Source organism: Schistocerca piceifrons, chromosome 8 (assembly GCF_021461385.2).
Source record: "Schistocerca piceifrons isolate TAMUIC-IGC-003096 chromosome 8, iqSchPice1.1, whole genome shotgun sequence".
NCBI classification, from domain to species: Eukaryota; Metazoa; Arthropoda; class Insecta; order Orthoptera; family Acrididae; genus Schistocerca; species Schistocerca piceifrons.
This window is the reverse complement of record NC_060145.1, coordinates 59,695,520-59,710,830: the sequence shown is the minus strand read 5'-3', so window position 1 is coordinate 59,710,830 and position 15,311 is coordinate 59,695,520. Positions and strand designations below refer to the sequence as shown.

Genomic DNA, 15,311 nt, shown 5'->3' with positions numbered 1-15,311 from the left:
TTCAATGGTCAGGGACTCAAGGTGAATGTCACCAAATCTCAACTACTGACATTTAAAACAGGCAGTTCTCACCACAACAATGTGAATGGTATGCGTAATATCACTGCAACAGAAAATGGTAACTGTAAATTGTTGGGTGCGTATGTTGATGATAATTTGCGGTGGTCATAACACATTAATTTCGTATGCGGAAAAGTCAGTAGTGCCATGTATCACCTCAGCCAGCTCGCATAGATAGTTACTAGCCAAACACTGAAATTAGTGTATTATGGAACACTTTACCCCTTTCTCAATTACGGAATTGAACTATGGGGCTGTGCAGCCGATGTACATTTAAAAAGAATACAACTACTACAGAAAAGAGCAATAAGACATATACATAGGTTGGGACATAGAGATTCATGTCGTGAAGTGTTTGTGCAGCACAAATATCTGACAATATATTCTCTGTACATCTTCAAAATAGTTATACTTTTAAAAATCAACCAATAGAAGCTGTCAAGGGCAGTGATGTACATGATCACAACACTAGAACAAAGTGTAACTAATTCCGTAACAGAACAACGTTAAAAATGACTGATAGAATTCCATATATCAGTGGTTTGATTTGGTATAACAAGCTACCAAACGCTCTAAGAAGGTACACGGGAAATGTTTTTAAAACAAAATTAAAATCTTTTCTAATAGAAAAATGTTTATATTCTTTCAACGAATTATAAGATAGTGATTGTAACATGAGGAATTAGCATATCAGTTGTAATGTGATAAATGTAAAAAATAGACATAAGAAGCAACAGCTACAGAATATAGTGTATTTTTAAGTGTAAATATAGCACATAGTATTAAGTCTGATGTTTGCTAAAGCCATCATTATGATGGCTCCATGCAAAGAAAATGTAAATAAATAAATGACTGGACGTTATGCAGCCGGAATGTTTAGAAGTAGAAGCTAAATGTGTGCGACTGCATGCTCGAAATTTTAGGGAGCATATTTAAATTTGCTTGTTACTGTTCCATTAAAATGTGATGTAATTATATAATAATACATATTTTATATTTTGGCCGAGTTCGGCGGATTTTTAATTGTTTGTCCGTTTCGTAGACTATGTACAACAATTATAAAGTTTAAAATAAATTTTAATACGGAGATATCTGATTTTGACGGATTTTCAAATGCTTGCTCGATGTGTAAACAAAGTAATGAGTGTAAAGTTTCAAAATAAATTTAATTTTTTCTTTATTTTTGCCAGAAAATATGGATATATTTCATTTTGACGAATTCTTGGGCGTTGGTTTGACGGAAAAAATAATTACGTGTTGGCAACACTGTGGAGAACAGTCATCTTTCAAATTACTAATCGTCGTCCGTAAACAAAGTGTGTTGCTATGAGCAGATATTGTTGACGACCAATCTAGTAGTAAATAATGTCAACAGCTTCCGAAGACTCAGTCGAAGAAGAATATTTATCTTCTGGTAGTGATGAAGATGACGTAGTCAGCTCTGTAAATAACCTATCCGATGTACGTTAATACTAATTGATTGTCGCACACCATAACCTAAAATGTTGACATTTTTCTCGTACTGACATTACTGTCATGCTTGATTTGTCTCATCAAGGAGTTGGAGTGCATGGGAATATCACTGACAAAGTATAGCAACGCAGTTGAAAAAGATAAGATGTTAGACTCCGTTTTACAAGCTGCCTGGAATCTACTTCAGCTTCATCATTCAAAAATACAAGAACTGCATCGTCCTGATGAAGTCATCTATCGGTTAAAGGATGACTGCAAAATACTGAGAGTAAGCGCTAAAACAATACTTATGCAGTGTATGAAAGGTTAACACTTTTCCTGAAAAAATGTTATTTACATTCTATTGTTGGCCATTGGCTGTTTGCTTATTAATATGGTTTTGACAGTCGTGCGCATTCATATGAAGCGTGTGGTTGATCGAAAGTAAACTGATTTCGTATTGTGGGATTGCATCTTCATGTTTTCTGTACCGCGAAATATTCAAAGGCCTACATACAGAAGGTTTTAGCTTAGAATATTTAATCTTTCATGGAACGAAAAGTAAGGATTATGCTCATGGGAGACACAGTCCAGAACCGAATCGAAAGACTAGAGTAGATAAACTGCTCGCCATACAGTCTATTTCTGCAGGTAAAGTACTTGAACTGTAGTCAAATTAATTTTAATAAAGCTAAACTCCCAAGAATAAAGCAAAAAATTGAAAAAAACTGATGGGTAATAGGAAGATATTCTATAATAAAACCAAAACTTATTAGTCACCTGCAGATAGCTGAAATAACTTGTAATTTCTATGCAGACCTGTTATAGTTCTCTACATTTTTACAGAACTCCATCTGTGCTAGTGGATGCCAAACATGTTTTGACACCTGCATTGTGAAAAAATGTATGTAAGATGCTATGTATTATTGACTATGTATTGAGAAACCTTCTCCCTCTGTTCTTCTCATTAATTCATTACCATGTTTGCTCAGCATTTCCAGAACACAACTGCAATGGTCTTGATATCTGCCTTCAGTGAGTCCTGTGTTTTGCAAGGTTGTACTAATAGCATTGTCCAGACACTGTATTGTTTCACACTCACAGCACGTCTCCATGAGTTGGAAGGATGACCCCATTTGTGCAAGTTGATCTTGCAGTGAGCGACACCCACTCTAAAATGGCTGAATGATATCCCAACAGCATAGGGTAAAACATTTTTTGGGGCTCTTCCTCTGCAAGAATGTCCAGTGGCATCTCCCTCTTCCATTTGGTGATGCTGTTAGATTCTAGTGTTCCCTCCAGCGGCCGAGTCCTAATGGTGAAGCTTTTTGTAGATTTCAATTGACAGACAACAGTTTGATGATCGTGCAGTGGATTGCAGGGATCACTTTTCTGCTTCAACCTCTTCGCATTGGCAGCAATGGCACAGTGGAGGGAGCTATTCCAACAATTTAGTTTGTCAATGGCATTGGCTTCATACATCCCGAAAAGATTTGAGTAGTTCATTCAATGCTTGGGGTGAGCAGTATACTTCACACAGGTAAATGTAAATGTCGTGTGACTAGGGCCTCCTGTCGGGTAGACCCTTCGCCGGTGCAAGTCTTTCGATTTGATGCCACTTTGGTGGCTTGCACATCGATGGGGATGAATTGATGATGATTAGGACAACACAACACCCAGTCCTTGAGTGGAGAAAATCTCCAACCCAGCTTGGAATCAAACCCGGGCCCTTAGAATTAACTTCTGTCGCTCTGACCACTCAGCTTCCGGGTGCGGACTTCACACAGGTGAGAGGCATACTCCACAGCCAATACACACAAAGCAAAAGCAGAAGTTATCAGGACATGAGGACTAGCTCCCCAGGTGGTGACTACGTGCTTTCTCAAAATACTGTTCCTTGCACTGAACTTCAACCTGGTCTAACAGCAATGTTTCTTCAAGGACAGTGTACAGTCAACACTAACGCGCAGATATGCAGGTGTTGGGCAGTGTTGAAGTCATTTGTGTCGCCATACGATGTCGAATTGTAACTGAGCTTCTCCATTCTGTGAGGAAATGCACACACCTGAGTTCTGGTCAGATTTGGGCTTAAATGATTGACATATCAAATGCCAAGCAGATCCAGTAATAAAGTCAACTTATCTTGAGATGAAATGTCTCGAGTGTTCTGTAATGGGCTAATCATTAGCATAATTTATTTTATTTATGAAAGAGCATAGGAGTAAGCCCACTGCCTTGAAATAGGCTATTCTGTTGTATGCACCATCTGCTCTCTTTACTCAGGAGAGTGCCTCTGGGGGATGTTGGTTGGTAATCACTGGTGAGGTAGTAAATTTTATGCAGCAACTTTCTGTGATTGATAGTGTCAGAGGCAGCTTTTAAGTTGACAAAGGTGACTCAAGTTATCTTACCCTGTCTGAAACTATCCTAAATGTGTTGAGCGAGGTTAAATATCTGACTGCAGCCCGATTTCCACATCGAAAACGAGCTTGTTGAGGAATGAACTTTCCATCAGTTATACTGTTAATTCAGTTAAGAATAAGATGTTCATTGATCTGGACACAGTGACATAAGAATGGTATTGGACAAAAGCTTTTAAAGTCATTTGGCTCCTTATAAGGCTTAAGCAATGCAACAATTCAAGCTTCCCTCCAAAGCCTCGGAATACAAAACTTAGGTGCACAATGATTCTCAACAGCCATTTCTGTGTGGTCCAGTCAGGTCTTCTGTTATTATAGCAGGCATTAGTCACTGTGTTTTATTTTTACATTTCAGTCTGGAACTCTTGAAGTTTTTGTGGTACACCTGTCTACACAAGAATATAGGGAATCAGGAACTAGACAGAGTAGACCCACAGGAATTTAGTGGAAGTGACTGAAACTACCGCTTAAGATGATTCTGAAAGTCAAATATGAGGGTACTAGTATTCCTTGTCTCACAAGTTACATTTTATGTGTTATGATAAAATAATTTCAGGAAATTTCTAATTTTATTGTGTATTTCAATGTGTGTGTCAGCTATGCTCTAGTTATTCTTCTTTTAGGATCTAGTGAGGAGACAATCCTCGTGTATCAGAAATACCATTAGCATCTACATTACATTATGTTAATACTTGTTTGATAGATAGGGCATTTTGTAATGATATGGATGGTGTCAGTTTAGCATAATTTTTTATGTTATATAGTTAATGTTATTATTATTATTTTATTTTATTTATTTTTGACACAATTACTAGTTCATGTTTAAAAATTCATCTGTTGAGTAGAAGGAATTGTAATTCAGAAATTCTTTTAATTAGTTTTTAAATGCTGGTTGGCTATATGTCAGACTTCTATTGCTTTTTGTTAAATGAGCAGACTTTTGTGGCAGCATAATCCATCCAGAGTAACGAAGTTCATCCTTTCTTCTAGTGTTGTAGCTATGCACTTTGCTTTTATTTTTCATTTGGTGTGAGTTATTGACAGCAAATTTCCTAAGTGAATACATGTATTGTCAATACCCCTAGTTCCTTAATAAATGTTTGCAAGATTATCATCGGTAGGCCCCAGCTATAATTCTGATTACATGCTTTTGTGCAGTGAATACTTTCTCTCTGTATGATTGATTACCCTAAAGTATGATGCCACATGAAAGCAATAGATGAAAATAGACATAGTAGGCTAATTTACTGATACGTTTCTCACCAAAATTTTGCAATAATCCTTACAGCGTAAGTACCTAAACTCAAATGTTTCAGTAGATCATCAGTGTGTTTCTTCCACATAAATTTCTCATCAAAGCACACAATTTCTCATCAGTGCACACACCCAGAAATTTTGAATATTCTGCCTTAACCAAAGACTTCTGTTCAAAGTCTATATTTATCAGTGGTCTTATACCATTTATTCTACTGAACTGTATATACCACATTTTCTCAAAATTTAGTGAGAGTCCAGTTGCTGAGAACCACTTAATGATTTTCTGAAAGACATTATTTACACAATTTCTTCAGCTAATTCTTGTTTCTTGGGTGTGATTACACTTGCATCATCAGCAAAAAGAACTAGCATCTTCATAAGTGCAGAGTGGCAAATCATTAAGATATAGGGTTGTTATAACTAAAGTTAAACTTTCAAATCACTGTAGAGATAACACCACTGGTCAGAATGACATGAAATTGCAGCGGAATATTCAGAGAAGGGGGAAAACATATGGCAGAAGAAAAATAAATAGTTACAAAATGTAGCAGTAGATGGTGCTGTAAGCATCATAATTTAATAGTGGTCGACTACAAATGACAAATGAATTGTGCAACAATGCCTAAGGTGTACATCGGACATTAAACAAATTTTACTACTCAGTGTGCATGGGTGTAGAGGTGTGATACTGTTGGTTATGTAAGCCCAACCACTGTGGCAAGGTCATATCACACTGGATGGGAAAAATTGGTTTTTAATTGTCCTGAGGCCAAAAATCACATAAAAACATCAATCCAAATCAAATTGGGTTATTAATTTCTGTGTGACTGACCCGGGTTATTAATTTCTGTGTGACTGACACAAAACATGTTCAGCGAGCTGTCCACTGTTTTCTGCAACAAGCTGAAATTGAGAAACAGCGTGTTCCACAACTGAACGAAGTGTTTCTGGGCCCACATTCAGAATGTGTCGCGCAATGTGTGTCTTCAGTGCAGCTAAGTTTGCAGTCGGAACACTGAACACAAAATCTTTCAGATAGCCCCACAGCCGGAAGTCATACGGAATAAGATCAGGTGATTGGGATGGCCAGGCTGTAGGGGAGTGGGGGCTGATAATTCTAGCATTTCTGAAATGGTGCTTCAGCAGCTGCTTAACTGGATTTGCCATGTGCAGAGGTGCGCCATTTTGCATACAAAATGTCCCATCCACACTTTTGGAGAGCTGGAATGGCGGGGTTGCACAAAAGCGCTTACCGGTGATGGTACAGGTAACAGGACCGGAAGCACCTGTCTCTTCGAAAAAATATGGCCCTGGGATAAATGATGTTGTAAACCCACACCACAGAGTGACCTTTTCAGGATGAAGTGGTACTGGTTGATTTGCGTGTGGATTTTCCATTGCCCATATCCAACAATTCTGTGTATTGACATATCCTGTCAGATGGATGTGGGCTTTGTCTGTCCACAAAATCTTCCACTGCCAGTCACTGTCCACTTCCATGTGAGCAAGACAGTCTAAAGCAAAGGTCTCTCTTATGCCGGCAGGTCGACAGGAAGCAACTCGCGTACATGGGTAATTTTGGATGGACAGCAAAGAAGGATGGTTTGTAGGATTTTATGAACCGTGCTCATGGGTATGTCCAATGTGCACTACACGTTTGCACACTACCACTCGCCGCGGGATTACTGTGGCCACTGCTTCCATTGACATCAAATCAAATTGTTTTCTCCCCCTACCAGGTTGCACACCAAAAGAACTCGTGTTTTGCAATTTCTGAATCATTTTCTCCAGACCCATGCAGTCATTGGACCAATACCTTTTTTTCAAACCCTTCAGTGTCCGGAACATCTGCAGAGCGATGTGTGCACAGTCATTATTTTTGTAATACAGCTTTAGAAGCAGAGCGTGATTCTGCATTGAGACAGTCATGGCAAACATCACATATGCGAAAGGAGGAAAAGCCATGTACCTGGCATGTTTGTACCAACTTCAAGGGGCCGTGCGCATGGCAGGTGTTTTCATTTAGGTATTCTGACACACACAGTGCCATCTATTTCTATTGATTACTTTTCACACTTTTTTCCCATACAGTTTCCCCCTTCCCCAATAATCCATTGCAATTTGATGTCATTGTGGCCAGTGGTGTTATTTCTACAGTGTTTTGAAAGTTATAACTTTAATTATAATTACCCTGTATATCAAGAACAGTAAGGGACTTTCAGCTTATCCTTACTTACAGTAAATTTGTTTGGCAGAGAATGTGAGATAAATAATCTGCTTATGAACGAAAACTGTTGCAATGTTAGAAATAAGAGTGAATTTTATTAATCCAAGTTTACTTTTATTTCAGGCAAAAGTAAATCATCTAAAGGAAATTATACTGAAGAAAGATAATCTTCTGCACATATCTGCAGAGGCAGAACGAAAGCTACATACAAAAAATGAAGAGCTTTCACGTGAACTCAAAAAGGAACAGAATGAAGTAAGTGCGTAGGGTAGTCAAAATTTACCTTTAAGGCTGGCACTATGTCATACTCATTACTATTATCAGGGATTTCACATCTAATGTTGGATAAAGGCCGTCTAATGACTTTTCTATTCATTACAGTTTTCAGCAATGTACATGTTTGTCATTTCTGTTTTTTTTTATTTTATTTTTTTATGTAGTCAATGCTCCTTCATTAGATTACTCTCTTGGTGTGTTCTTATCTCTTGGAATTCAGCCAAGAACTTCCTTGATCCATCTGACACCCACTTACTTGTTTGTCACACAACATGCATTTCATTTTAATTATTATAATTTGTTCCCATAATCCATTTCTCTCTCTGTTTTCTTTCCTAGAAACTCTCAACATGCATATCTCTGTCCTCGATATTTTGGGTGCTGTCTACCTCTGTAGACAGTCTGTAAATAATCTTGTAAGTTCCTTTTGTATTGATTTGTATTTTGCTTTATCTTCAGCAGTCTTTCCTTTCTTTTTACCTGGAATGCTTTCAAACACTTCATCTGGCAATGCTTCCAGAATATAATTTTCATTATTCATTATTTGTGTTTCACATTCATGTCTTGAAATCTACAATAATTTAAAGAAATTTTCAAATAAATGCTTTTATAGTTTCCCCTCTGTTGTTAGTTACTGTGCCATCTGTGATGTCAACCTTTTCTTTCAAATGTCTATTGTACCAAATTTTCTTTCTATCTTCTTATATTCATTCAGAACTATTTCCATGCCTTGTTTTGTTTAATTCATCATATTCTAACTTATTCCTAGTATTGTGTGCTTTAAAAACTCTGGCCTTGTCTTCAATTGTTGTTTAGTTCATTTGAAATTTTCTTTTCTGTTGCCATCTTAATACCTGCAACACGGTTTGCTGTTTGCTCAAGCGCATTTGTAAAGTAACTATCTTTCTCATAACCTTCATTTTCTAAGGTACTCTACTTTTTGCTTAAGTTAATGTGGTACGCCATTCAGAGGTTGTTACCAGTAGTAAACAACATTTCAGCTCTCACCTATGATGTTACAATGGCAATTATGGCGCTGTACAGTTAGATATTTTAACTATCAAAGTTTCCAGACATCCATGGGAATTTTGGGTTGGGATGCTCCATTTTAAAGCCTGCAAACATAATAAAAAAACTAGAAGATACCAGATCAAAATGGAATGTACATGTAACTACAGAATGCCAAAAGTATACAAAAAGGATTGTCATAACACTTTCATTGCTTTTGCTAAACCACAATCTTACTGCTACCTTCCAAGCTGACTGAGCCTTCAGCATATGCAACCCATCAGTGCATCACCACAGGTCAAGGGCAATGTTCCATAAGAGTCATCAGCTTTGTCCAGTGATGTAATGTTAATGGCTGCTGTCACGCTACCTTTCAGTGCATATATTCACAGTTTGGTTGTGAGTTAGCAAAGCCAATGAATGTGGTACTAAGAAACTCTGGTTGTTGTGAGAGAGTCATCTGTAGCTTAACCCAAGGGGGGGGGGGGGGGGGGGGGAAGAAAAAAAACCAGTAACATCATGTTAGAGTTACCATATTGTGTTAGAGTTACCATATTGTTTACAGTGCATCTCTGTTCTTAAACAAATCTACTTTTTGACTCCCTGTCTGATTATGTTTCTTTCTTTCTATTTTTCAAAAAAAAAATCTTTTCCTATTCTATGTCATATATACACATGATCACACTTAAATCAAAAAATTTTTTAGAAAACTGTTTGATATTACACATTTTTAAAAAGAACTTAGAGTGTAAAGTAATATCTTATAGCTCCATGCATATAATGCTGAAAATTTGTGCTTATGAATTTTTAATAGCCATGACATTACTTGTAAAATTTAAAATGAAAAAAAGGGGTGCATGCAATAGATAATAATTGATGCATGAATAGTTCATCTTAATGACTAATAATTTTATTGCTCTGCAAATGATATGAACTGTTGTACAATTTTTCTCAACAACAGCTTTAATATTACCTGTTGCGTGGGCCTCACGCTATTCATTTTATACTTTACAAGTAGTCTCGTAACTATTAAAAAGTTCACAAGCACAGATTTTCAGGTCTATCTGTGTGGGATTAGGAAGCTGTAAGAAGTTAATGCTAGATGACTATACTAATTCAAAGTATGCAACATTCACTAGTCATCCCATCAATGCAATGAGAGGGGTTTCTATGCACAAAGCAAACAGAACTAACCTTCTTGGTAACTCATCCGGAGCTTATTGGTAAATCATCCACATATTGGTGCCACTTCAGTTTGTTATCTGTTTGGATGGCTGACAATGCAACCCATAGAGTTTCATGCCGTGTGGCATCATCTCTGCTGCTTGTAGCCATAGGTCATTTGTCTGGAATTACATGTATATTAATCTGTTTCTTGTGATGTGCATAATTACAATATCAGAAGGAAAAATGAGATTACGGAAGTGTCCGATTCCATCCGTCTGATTTGACCCAGGACATCATCAGTATAGCGGAAATGGCTATTCTAAGCGTCTCGAATATGGCGCCTATGATGCTACTACATACACATGGCAACAAACACAAAAATACTTATAAATAAGACAATAATATCTCCCTCCAAAAATACAATCAAACTAACAGTGCATACGTGGGAAATTGAGAGTTTTAGGGAGGGGACAACTTAAATATAACAGTAAAAGAAAGACACACCACAACCTCAAAACACATAAAATGAGGAAGAAACAAAAAAAAAAATTACTAAAATCTACAGGAATCGGACACTTCCCATTGACCTATATAGGTCAACTTCAGCTGACAATACCAAAACACCCAACGCCTACAGTAAAAACTATAAAAATTGGAATCAGACATCTCTCTTGACCACAACTGACGATACCAAAACACCAATACCTACATAGAAAACTACAAAAATTGGAATCAACCATTTCCCTTTACCTACATAGGTTGATACGAAAAAAACCACCACCTACAACTATGAAAAACTAAACCAAAACCACAACACCTCAAAAATTCAAAAGTCAAACATCACTACAAAAATTAAAGCACATTCAATACACAATAAATACACAAAACATTACAACTCGAGAAAAATAGACCCAAAAGAACAATTACTTACCACCAACAAATGTCAGCACTGCAAAGTAGGTCGGCCATCCCAAAAACACACACACACACACACACACACACACACACACACACACACACACACACACACACACACAGAGAGAGAGAGAGAGAGAGAGAGAGAGAGAGAGAGAGAGAGCAGATGGGTGGAATCAGACACTTCCGTTGACCTGGAAAAATGACATTTATTATTCCACATTGAGGGTGTCTTGAGTCCAAAAACGGGTGTACAGTGCAGTAACTAAAATTTTTGATAACTTGCCCAGTGATACAAAATGTTTTACAGTCAGCAAAGTAAAATTTGAAAACGAAAGTTTCTGCTGGACAACGTCTTCTATTCTGTAGAAAGATTTCTGTTTTAATCTGTAAAAGCTATTGGATAGACATTACTAATCCACACCTGTGTATTTGATAATAATAATAATAATAACAATAAATCTTCAGCAGGTAGTCATTTTTAGGAATTAATTTGCGTTATGAATGTAAAATGACTAGTTCCACATCGTCATTATGACGTATCATGCAGATGATCCATGGAACATGAAACTAACTAAGTTTGGATTTGTTTGGGTTCTTTTTCAGTATACTTTTAACCCCAGCAAACATCACAGTTTTTGTAAAGTACTCTGGTGCGTTTATTAAACTGAGAATGTAGGTGAAGAACAGGCATGGACCAAGTACCATACACTGGGAAATGCTATAATTAATATGATCCAGTTTATGTTGTTGTTGAGATATGATTCCCTCTTATTTTCTTTAGTAAAATGGTATAATCTATGCTGAAGGCCTTGGCAAGGTCATATAAATGATGACCAAATAATTTTTCTTTCTTATTTCTACAATATCTGAGACCACATAGTGCTTCGTCTATAGGTCCTTAATGGAAGCAAAACACAGTCTAGGCTTGAGTGCTTCTAAATATCAGAGCCTTGAATCAACATGACCAGTTGACAGGTCAGCAGGGACCATGTGTCGGTATTGTCACTCTCCCTCATACAGGTGGTTTTTTTTTTTTTTTTTTTTTTTTTTTTTTTTTTTGTCTACTTGATGTTAACTGACTTCTTCTGAAGTGTATTTTTATTTTCATACAATGAAGGATTTGTATTATAGACTAACTTATTCAGTTAGTGACCTTTCAGAGCTATTAGAACATTGGAGTATCCAGAATTACGGCTCTCAAACAGAACAGTTTACCTGCTGCACAACTTACGTATCTGTTAAGTTTCTTACATGTACACAATAAGGTTACAGTGCATGTAGGCAAACTATGGTTATCTTGACTTTGTCACTCTTTTTGAGTTTGATCAGTTGTGGTTAACATGGCCAGCTGGAGAGAAGAAAGAGGGAGGGAGAGAGAGAGAGAGAGAGAGCTGTTACTAAAAGTAATGCTTCTGATGGCAATAACTGTTATCTTTCTCTTTATTTATTGTAGTAAATTTTTGTTAGCCAATCCCAGTCCAGAAGGTTTTTGCTGCCCTATTATATAATGAGGAACACATGTATGTTTTTGTGATAACTGCCATGTTTTGCTTGCAAAGGTAATGTTGTCTTAGAATACCAAATATGCCTTGCACCAAAAATTTTTCATACAGTTATTACACCAGGCACTGGATAAAATATAAGAGGAAGTCCTTTAATGATTGTAATTTTATAATACAATAATTCATGTCTTTAAAAAACACACTTTGAAATAGTTACTTGACAAACAATAATTTTTTAACAGTGTACTATAGAGGTGTTGTGTGTCTGTGCCTCTGTTATTGTGTATCATACAACAACAGTGAGATAATGAAATTGTCAACTAATTCAGCGCAAGTACATATCTGTATATAGTGTCATCATAAAGGACTTCGCTATATCTAAGTGTTTAACAATGATTGCCATTGTGACAATCTGACAATCACAAGTGGGCATGCTAGATACGTTTTGGGACCACTTGGAATTGTTCAGTAACATCACATCAAAAGTCATGTGCTGTTAGCACATTATTATTTAATACAGATGCAGCACTGATAGAGGTTTTTTGTAACCACATCTGAATATTATTTAATTAAATCAAAATCAGTTGCAAATACTAAAGACTTTTTATTAAGACTGTTTTTTGACCAAAAATTTTTACAGTATAGCACTGATCACCCACTAAAGATAAACCAAAATATTGATTAACTAAAAGCATTTCAGTTTGCAAATTGAAGGTGCTCGTGCACACACCAAATAGAAATTCTGGTGACTCTGGGCTGGTCATTTTGGTGGTTTCTTTCTCTCTACCAACTGTCATTGTTGCTATTCGGGTACTGACGTCCAAAGCTTTACTTGTGACAGATTGTGCTGTTGTTGTGGCATTCACTGTGGCTATCAAACATAAAGCATAAATAGACTAGTGGAACACAGGCACTAGATGATAAACACTTAGCTCAGGAATACGGATTTGGAAGTGCATCAGTACAGAACATTAAAAAGAACAGTGACACTATTACAAAATTTATAAGTGTATTTGACTGTGAGCATAGATGTTTGCACAGAAAAAGGTTGAGAATGGCAGGAAATCAGGATTTAGACATTGCACAAAGCTTGGAATAAGCTCCTTTTGTAGCCTAACTAGCTGGGCTAATAAGAGTACCTTCAGAATTTAAAGGAAGCAGTCAGGAAAATATCCATGACTGACTCAAATGTGATGTTGTTGACCCTGGCTAACAAGCATTGACTGATTGAATAATTGCCATTGTCATCAATGGGCAAGACCATTGCAACAACTTGGATGAGTGTAGGGACGATGGCTGTGCTGAAAAAGGATCATCTTTTTAGGACACTTTTCACTGCACCGAGACAGCTATGGTATAGTTAGAACAGGAAGATGAAAGTGACACTGTCCAGTTGCCATCTTTAAAACATTACAAAGATTTAGCTGCAAAAAATGAGCCTCACCTTTTAAGCAAAAACAAATTTTTAATTTCTTTTCCTATGTGTAGGTATACAGGGTGTCTCAAAAGCGTGCTAATACTTCAACGTGTAAAAGCATCCAAAATAATTAAGGTATTCACAACATGTTTGGCTTGTGTTACACGCTGTCTCACGAAGTTTTTATGTCATTCAGTCAATTTCAACATATGCAACTTTTGTGGCACATAAAACATCCAGTCTAGTTTGTCCACTCTAGGCACATCAGCTATGGCAGTGTCAGCAACAATTTGGTTCTTTATATATATAAAAGTCCTGTACCACCAATGTATAGACGTCTACAAGGTTGGTTGCTTCCTGTGGTGTGTTTGGAAGTTTATTTTAATCTGCATGTCTGAGTAAACCATTCCACACACTGAGCCTTTTCTTGACCATTATCATTATGCTTGACTCACAACAACCTGAAACACAAACAAACAAAACTATATGATTTTTGTCAGTCACATGGAGTAAATATCGTAATTAGTTTGGTTACTATAACACATTAAAGTTGCAGCATATCTTCTGAGACACCCTGTACTCTAATGGCCATTTTGATCTTTTCAAAATAAACTATATAGTTAGACATGTGATACAAAATATGTATGTACAGTCTAGTGACCAAATTAATGTTGTTTTTGCAAATGATTCCTGGTGCGGCACAAATTTTCATTGTCATCATTGCATTATACAGCTTATGGTTGTCCATATTTGCAACTGCATACATGTCTGAAGCAACTTTGCATTGAAATTCATGATAATACAGGCACTGCGATACCATATTTAAATCTTTCCGTGCAAGCTCTGATTTTTCTTAACTGTCCTTTGAACTTTTTCGATGTCCACTGTCAACCCTATTTGGCACAGATCCCACACCGTGCAACAGTATTCGAGAAGAGGACAGGCGAGTGTAGTGTAGGCAGTCTCTTTAGTAGACCTGTTGCATCTACTAAGTGTTCTGCCAGTGAACATCATCTATGTGATTGTTCCAGTTTAACTTGTTTGTAATTGTAATTCCTTGAATTTACAGCCTTTAGCTATGTCTGATTTGATGTGTAACCAAAATTTAATGGATTCCGTTTAGTACTCGTGTGAATGACTTCACACTTTTCTTTGTTTAGAGCCAGTTCACATTTTTCAAACCACACAAATATTTTGTCTAAATCATTTTGCAACTGGATTTGAGTATATGATGACTTCAGTAGACCGTAAATGGTGGCATCATCTGCAAACTGCTCAGATTGTTTCCTAAATCATTTATTTAGATTAGGAACAGCAGATGGCCCGTAACGTTTCCTTGGAGAATGCCAGATATCACTTCTATTTTCCTCAATGACTCTCCATCAGTTACTACAAACTGTGACCTTTCTGACAGGAAATTATGAATCCAGTCGCACTACGGAGATGATACTTCATGGATTCACAATTTGATTAGAAGTCTCTTGTGAGAAATGGTATCAAAATCCCTCTGGGAACCTAGAAATATGGAATCAATTTGAGACCCTCTGTTGATTCCACTTCATGTGCCAATGGATCATTTAGTGTGAGATAATTCATAACAATTAAAC

General features: G+C 36.8%; 1 protein-coding gene across 1 annotated transcript in view; it reads left to right on the top strand.

The window, feature by feature from the left end:
• Window positions 1-1,365: 1,365 nt before the first annotated feature.
• LOC124711699 overlaps window positions 1,366-15,311 on the top strand; it is a 33,755-nt gene continuing 19,809 nt past the window's right edge. The window contains exons 1-3 of the mRNA XM_047241900.1: window positions 1,366-1,521; window positions 1,619-1,801; window positions 7,540-7,671. Coding sequence (XP_047097856.1) covers window positions 1,426-1,521; window positions 1,619-1,801; window positions 7,540-7,671 — 411 coding nt within the window. The 5' untranslated portion in view covers window positions 1,366-1,425. The remainder of the gene's footprint in view (window positions 1,522-1,618; window positions 1,802-7,539; window positions 7,672-15,311) is intronic.